At 44.2% G+C, this 7,597-nt stretch overlaps 1 protein-coding gene across 1 annotated transcript; it reads right to left on the bottom strand.

The window, feature by feature from the left end:
• Window positions 1–1,521: 1,521 nt before the first annotated feature.
• On the bottom strand, window positions 1,522–5,878 carry SMIM23 (small integral membrane protein 23). Its single transcript, XM_007171395.2, has 4 exons — window positions 5,801–5,878; window positions 2,246–2,297; window positions 1,979–2,046; window positions 1,522–1,755 (listed from the first exon to the last, which is right to left on the bottom strand). Exons 1-4 carry the CDS (start codon window positions 5,876–5,878, stop codon window positions 1,522–1,524), a joined length of 432 nt encoding a protein of 143 aa, XP_007171457.2.
• Window positions 5,879–7,597: the final 1,719 nt, after the last annotated feature.

Below are 7,597 nucleotides of genomic sequence, written 5' to 3'. Positions count from 1 at the left end.
AGACTTTTTCCAACCCAAATGACAATTGATTCATTCCTTCTGGCAAACGGATTGCTGTGACGTTCCCTGTAAGTCAGATATCCTCTGAGATTATTTTAAGTGGAACCCTCATGACTTTTGAAAGATTTGAGGTGGTCCTAATAATTGGCAGATATATAACAATTCCATTAAAATAAAAAACAAAAAAGTCATAAGAAGGGGAAATAAATAACCTAAAGAAGTGAGACTAATATAATTCCTATAATGGACAAATGAACTCTGAGTTTCCTGGGAGTCAAGGGAAAAAGGGAAAATCCTAGACAAGCATTCTCATTGCTTAATAAAAATAATCAAAAGAGAGAGGTTTTCTCTTGGCACTATCTTAAAAAAAATTAGGGACTTCCCTGGTGGTCCAGTGGTTAGGACTCTGTGCTTCCACTGCAGGAGGCACAGGTTCGATCCCTGGTTAGGGAACTAAGATCCCACAAGCTGTGCCGTGCAGCATGGCCAAAAAGAAAAAAATTAAAGATCACTCATAATTTCATCATAGTGATATTGTTATTTTTGCTTGTATACACTGTATTCCAGTCCTTGTCTGCAAGCAAAATAATAGGTAATTTTATTTAAAAAAATATTTGAATAGGCAAAACATTCACATAGTTTGAAAATAGGAAAGTGTGAAAAGTAAACAATGGAAAGTTTCCCTCCCGTCCTTGTCATAAATTTGCCCCAGTTCCACTCCCTTCAAGCTCCCCCTGTTTTGTATCCATCTAGAGTTTTTACGCGTATTCAATCACAACTTCGTCATCAACAATAAAATATGGACTCATTTCTTTCATTTAACAACATATCTTTCAGGCTTTTCCATATCAGTAGGAAAGCCTCCTCTTCTTTCTCTTTCATAGCTACAGGGTATCTCATTGTTTGGATGTACTTACCAGTGCCCTACTGATGTCATTTTCATTTGGATTGTTCCTTTTTTTTTTTTGCTATTAGAAGCAAAGTATGTAACTTCACAATGTGCATATATTGATACATGTGATAAATCGCTGAAGTTGATTGCTGGGTCAAGGGATAAATGCATTTGTGAATTTGATAGTTCTCACCAAATTGCCCTCCAGAAGGGTTCTGGAAACTTACGCTTCTACCAGCAGTGTCAGAAGGTTGAGTTGCCACATACTATCTTTATACTCTAGACCCAGCATCCTCCTGCTGACTTCCAAGGAGGAAGGAAAAAGGAATGTGAAAAAGGAAGAACTGTTTATCAGGTACCTACTATATGCCAGACGTACACGATATATACACGTTTGATCCTCAGTGTAACCCTGTGATGGTATCTCAGCAGAGCCTGGTGTCTTCCTGACCTGATTTCAGCTTTCATGGACCAGCAGTGGTGACAGCAGAGTTCTCTGTGTCTCAACTACTTTATTTTCTTGGCTGCCTTAAACTTCAAGTGTCACAGCTCAGCCCTATTTAGAGGAACCCCTGGGAATCTTTGCCCCCTTCCACTTGGCCTCCTGCCCAGGTCCCAGCCCTGGCCCCTCACAAGTGATTTTTGAGGGTGGCGCAGGGCTCCTCTGGGTACCCGTCTCCCAGGAGGGCATCCAGCCACTCCTCCAGGTCCCGCACCAGCTGTTCTACATCTCGCACCAGCTGTTCCAGGTCTCGCACCTCTCTCTCTAGCTTCTCCACGAAAACATGCAAGTTCTCCTTCAACCAGGTCCTGATGACCTTGATTGGCTCTTCTGAGGGGTCATTGGTCTGGTATTCAAACACCTGAAAGGCAGACACTTACATTGCATCTTGAGCCTTTTCATGTAGACCCTCCCTTGCCGCTGGTTTCTAAAAGTTCCCCGAGCCTTTGCAATGCTTTCCTTCTGCCCGAAGTACCCACCCCCACCTTCTCCACCAGGAGACCCATCAATGACACCTCTGGGAAGCCTTCTCAGATTTCCTCAGCCAAGCTTGACGTCCCTCAATACCTTCTTGAATATGTTACCTGGGAAGTCATAGGATTCTGGGCGTAGTTACATTCTCTGATTCTTTCTGACACCTCCCAACTTCTTCCTGAAACAGGCACAGACACCACCTCTTAATAAGGTAAAGGAGAGTGAGTTGGAATAAACTCGGTTGATCATCCCAATGGGATGAAGAGGATGGGAGAAGGCAAGCTGTGGAGGCCCCCTTGGCATGCAGCCATCTCCAGAATATGCTCCTGACTCCATGTGGACTTGGCTCCTCCCTCCTCAGATTCCAGAATGCTCACCTGATATTTGTGTGCCCACATATAGCACCAAGATCAGCAACGCCAACAGTGTCTGGGGGCAAGAAGAGAAGGAGGAAGGAGGTGAATTTCTGGAGGGTATACGTGCATCCCTGCTTCCCTCACAGAGGGCTAGGCATGGGGCTGCTATAAGATCATGGTTAGAGCTTAACTTTTTTCTAATTATCTAAGTCACGTGTACTTACTACAAAACCCGCAAATGTTGCAGAATTAGATAACATGGCAACTTACTGCCATTTCATTGCTGTTTTCCCTCCTTTCTCCCTGCTGAGAAGGAAGCCCCACCTCTATTCTCATTCCTTGCCTCGCTTTTGCATTTTTTCTTTTAAATGATCTTTAAACGGAGTTGACTTTATTGAGGTATAATTCACATACAATAAAATGCACATTTTACATGTACAGTTTGATGAGTTTTGACAAATGTCTATGCTTGTGGACTACCACTCCGATCTAGATGTAGAACATTTCCATCATCCTAGAAAGTTCCTTTATGTGCTTTTGCGGCCAACTCCCTCTTTACCGCCCCCCACCATAGGGAACCGATCATCTGCTCTCTGTCACTGTGGAGCCGTTTTGCTTGTTCTGTAACTGCACATCAATGAAACCATATATTATATACTTTTTTGTTGAGCTACTTTTACTCAACGTAATGCTTCTGAGATGTCTCCGTGTTTTCATGTTTGAGGTTATTGATGAGTAATATTATATTGTATGGATATAGAATATATATGTGTGTATGTATGTCTGTACCTATATGTGTGCTCTCAAATGGATGCCTGGGATCTTAAGGAGTTTCATGGTTCTAGCTGGATCAGAATTCCATCCACCTCCAGCACTGCTGGACTTCCAGTATCTCTGCTCTAAACCCCATAGCAGCTGCTGTCTGGTAAGCCGTGGATAATCTAATCCTTTGCGTGCAGCCCACAGCCAAGAAGTCATGGAGATCCCTGCCTGGGCTTTCGGGGTCCTCTCAACACACAGCTCTTCTTCCTCTCCAATGCCTTGTCCTACGGAGTCCAGCTGCTTCAGTTGCGCAGACTCTCTGCAGCTCAGCAGGACTGCTGGGCTCTGTTCACCCTCTAACTCTTGGTGCCACCGTCGTCGGGAAAGAGTTGAGGCAATCACCAGTTTTCTTTTCTCAGGGATTGCACTTTTGTGCTGTCTGTTGCCCTCACCGGAAAATAGTAGTTGCTTCATTTATTTTGTCAATTTCATGGCTGCTTACAATGAATGGGAGGGCTAGTTTAGCCCCAGTTACTGTGTTAAGGCTGCAATTGGAAGTCTACCTCTTGGGGTTTGGGTGCAGGAATGAAACGGCTGCTTGAAGACAACATTGCTCCCTAGAGCTTGGGTCAGTCCAAGACCATTTAGGAGATTCTGATGGGTGTGCCAGGATCAAGAGGGGAGAAAACTGAGAGATGGGAGAAGATAGAGGGGGAATCTGAGTCTGGGAGAGGCCCGGTACCCTCTCCTGGGTGGCCTCGTGGTGTGGCTGGGAGGTCTTAGCACAGGGAATTCAGAGACACCTGCTTTCAACAGACAGTGTGAGTTGGGACAGTGATGGTGTCAGGGGCAAACAAAAGTGGGGAGAAGATTAAGGCGGACACAGTAGTGACCGACTTGACTGTCCCCCCAACTCACTGGATGTGGGCTGAGCCAGATTTAATCTGACTTGAAATAATACATTTCTTATGCACCTGTCTTTGTGAAGCAAGATTTAGACTGGCTACCACAAACAAAGAAGATAAGAGATTTGCATAATTTGTCTCTTCCCTGGATAGCTTTTCAAAAATATATACTAGCAACTATATTATTATTAACTTAAAAAAAAAAGTAAAAATTAATTACATAGCAGCAACGTGACTGAGTCTCTCACACACACTAGGAGTGAAAAGAGCCAGTCATGAAGGGACACGCTGTTTGCTTCCATTCCCATGAAATTCAGGGACATACAAAACTTATCTGTGATGATAGAACTCAGAATCGTGGTTATGGAGTGTGAGCTGGGAGGGGCCTTGGAGGAACCTTGGACATGCTCTATAGCTTGATCTGGGTAGCAACTGCCTGGGTGTGGACACCCAATGTGAAATCATAGTACACTTCAGATTAGTGCACTTTTAAAATTTCTTAACAATATTCCCTGAGACTCTCTTTATCTAAGACACATAGAACTGACTCATTCTTTATAATGGCTGATGAACATTCTGTGGTCTGAAAGCTCTTCTATTTCTTTAACCACTCCTCTGTCAATGTGCTTTACAGGATGGTGTCTTCACCAGTACACTTGCTGCTATTTTGTGTGTGTGTGTGTGTGCAGAGTGGAGACAAAGGCAGGGAACAGGGACTAAGATTGAGTTTTGGTCCTTCTCTTGTGCTGTTGTGGGGCCTGAGCCAAATCATTTCTTCTCTCTGAGCCTCAGTTTCTTCACCTGTAAAGTGGATTTTGATATATGCTGAAAGGTCTTTCAAAAAGGCAAGGTGGGGACTCTGTCATCGAATTGATTTGCGAAACGCTGTGGTAAACAAAGTTATGTGGATTTCCTTGCTGCAGGACTTGTCAGAGCCTTCATTATGTGAACGAGCTGTGTAAATCTCCAAGAAGGGAACAAGGGTATCAGCATTCCCCAAACCACAGAACATTTTAAATGACTTTTCTAAAAGGAGCATTCCTGGGGTTTGAGATTCGTGGGACACTTTTTTAGCGAAAGCTGCAGCATAATGGGAGCCCCGCAAAGTCCAGCGTAAAGGAAGCATTGGAACGTGTATAAATGTATGAGTAAACAAATCTTTTGAAAACATATATAGGTCAGTCATGTATCGCTCTGCGATAAAATCCCACCCCTTTCCACGGTGTGCAAGGCCCATATGACCTTCCCAGCCTCCTTTTACATCCTTCCCTCAGTTCTCCACCTGGCAGGCGGTGGAGTGCAGGGTCACCTTGCTAAGGGTTCTGGAATCAGATGGCCCTGGCTTCAAATCCCAGTATGTCCCTGCTGTCTGGCCTTTTGCCTTTCCGACCTCAGCTTACCCATTTGTGAATGAGGTTGCTAATAGTTGCTTCTCGGGAATGTCATGAAAGAGAGAGGGGTAGAAACACCAGGCTGTGCACATAAGTGCTAACATTTTCCATTTTGACAAAATCCTATGTGAGGTTTGAATTTCAGCCCTAAGAACAAAAGCTCCAGGACCTCTCCAATTCAGGTGTATTATCCTATTTATTTCAGTTCATTCATTCATTCATTCAGCACCTGTTATGTACCAACCACTATTCTAGGCACTAGGAATACAGCAGGAAGCTAAATAAAAATCCCAGCCCTCCTGGAGCATACCTTCTGCTGGCAGTGTGGAGAATTAAATAAGAGTGTCAGTAATGACTTCTAGAAGAAGCTCCTGAGCCCTGCTGCGTTCCACCAGGTTGGGCTCTAGGGAGAGTCGGGCTGAAAGCCCGTTCCTGACTTTGAGGGCCTTACAGTCTGCCTGGAGTGTCCAATGGAGTCCACATGGGAGGAAAGCCATGTACACCTGGTCTGGCCTCACCTGTTTCTTGTCCTCAGAGTGACCTCCCCTTCTCTCAGCGGCCACTCGCCCCCTGCTGCCCACCTGTTGGATCACCATGATCTCAGGTCCGGCTGCCTGGGTGGAACAAGGTACCCTCACCTCCCCGGCCTCTGGTCACCAAGCATCTCTCAAGCCATGAGTTCTGATGTCACAGAAGGTGGGGACTGTCAGGCCCCCATTCTGCACCACCCTGGTGTTTAGCCCCAACTTGTTTTTCATATAAATGTAAAAAACAAAGGCCAGAAAGAAATACACTGAAAGATTTTATTTCAGGATGGTGATTTTTCTGATCCTTTTTCTTCTCTTTTCAGTTTTGTTTTATAAGATGCAAGTCTTTAAATAAAAAAACAATAGAATATTTTTAACTGAGTTTATTGAGATAATTGTAGATTCACATGCAGTTGTAAGAAACAGTGTAGGAGATCCTGGGTACCCTTTACTCAGTTTCCACTGATGGTAACATAGGCTCTTGCCATGGATACAATCTATCAATCTTATTAAAATCTCCCCAGTTCCACTTGTATTCATTTGTGCGTGTATTTAATTCTAAATAATTCTGTCACATGGCTAGATTTGGGTATCCACCACTACAGTCACGATACAGAAGAATTCCCAAACCACAGGGTTCTGTGTTGCTGTTTGATCCCCGCCCCCTCCCTCCTTCCCCCCCCCCCCCCCGCCCCCCGCCACCACTGTCTCTAATTCCTGGCAACCACTGATCTGTTGTCTATTTCTAAAATTTTATCTTTTCAAAAATGTCGTATCAATGGAATCAAAGAGTCTGTGACCTTTGGAGACTGGCTTTTTGGTACTTAGCATAATTCCCTGGCAATTCATCCCGATTATCCTGCATCGGTAGTTTGTCCCTCTTTCTTTTTGTGTAGTATTTCACGGCAGGGGTGTGCCACAGTTTACCAGCCACCCACTGAAAGACAGACATCTGGGCTGTTTCCAGGTTTTGGCTTTTATGAGTAAAGCTAATATGGGCTTTCTTGTATAGGCATACCTTGTTTTATTGCACTTCGTAGATACTGCCTTTTTTTTTTTTTTTAATTATTATTTAGCTCCTATTAATTAATTAATTTATTTATGGCTGTGTTGGGTCTCCGTTTCTGTGCGAGGGCTTTCTCTAGTTGCGGCGAGCGGGGGCCGCTCTTCATCGCGGTGCGCGGGCCTCTCACTATCGCGGCCTCTCCTGTTGCGGAGCACAGGCTCCAGACGCGCATGCTCAGTAATTGTGGCTCACGGGGCCCAGCTACTCCGCGGCACGTGGGATCCTCCCAGACCAGGCAGGCGGACTCCCAACCACTGCGCCACCGGGGAAGCCCGATACTGCCTTTTTTACAAACTGAAGTTTTGTGGTAGCCCTGCGTGGAGCAACAGCATTTCCCAACAGCATTTGCTCATTTCACGTCTCTGTGTCACATTTTGGTAATTCTTGCCATATTTCAAATTTTTTCACTATTATTATGTTTGTTATGGTGATCTGTGATCAGTGATCTTTGATATTACTACCACAACTCCCTGAAGGCTCAGCTGATGGTTAGCATTTTTAGCAATAAAGTATTTTTAATTAGGGTATGCACATCATTTTAGACATAATGCTATTGCACATTTAATAGACTACAGTATAGTGTAAACATAACTTTTATGTGTGCTGAGAAAGCAAAAAAATTGTGTGTGACTCGCTTTATTATGATATTCACTTTATTGTGGTGGTCTGGAACCAATATCTCCGAGGTATACCAGTACAGGTTTTTGTGTGAACCTAAGTTT

Source organism: Balaenoptera acutorostrata, chromosome 2 (genome assembly GCF_949987535.1).
Source record: "Balaenoptera acutorostrata chromosome 2, mBalAcu1.1, whole genome shotgun sequence".
NCBI classification, from domain to species: Eukaryota; Metazoa; Chordata; class Mammalia; order Artiodactyla; family Balaenopteridae; genus Balaenoptera; species Balaenoptera acutorostrata.
Note: the sequence above shows the minus strand (reverse complement) of the source record. Positions and strands in the feature narration are given on the sequence as shown.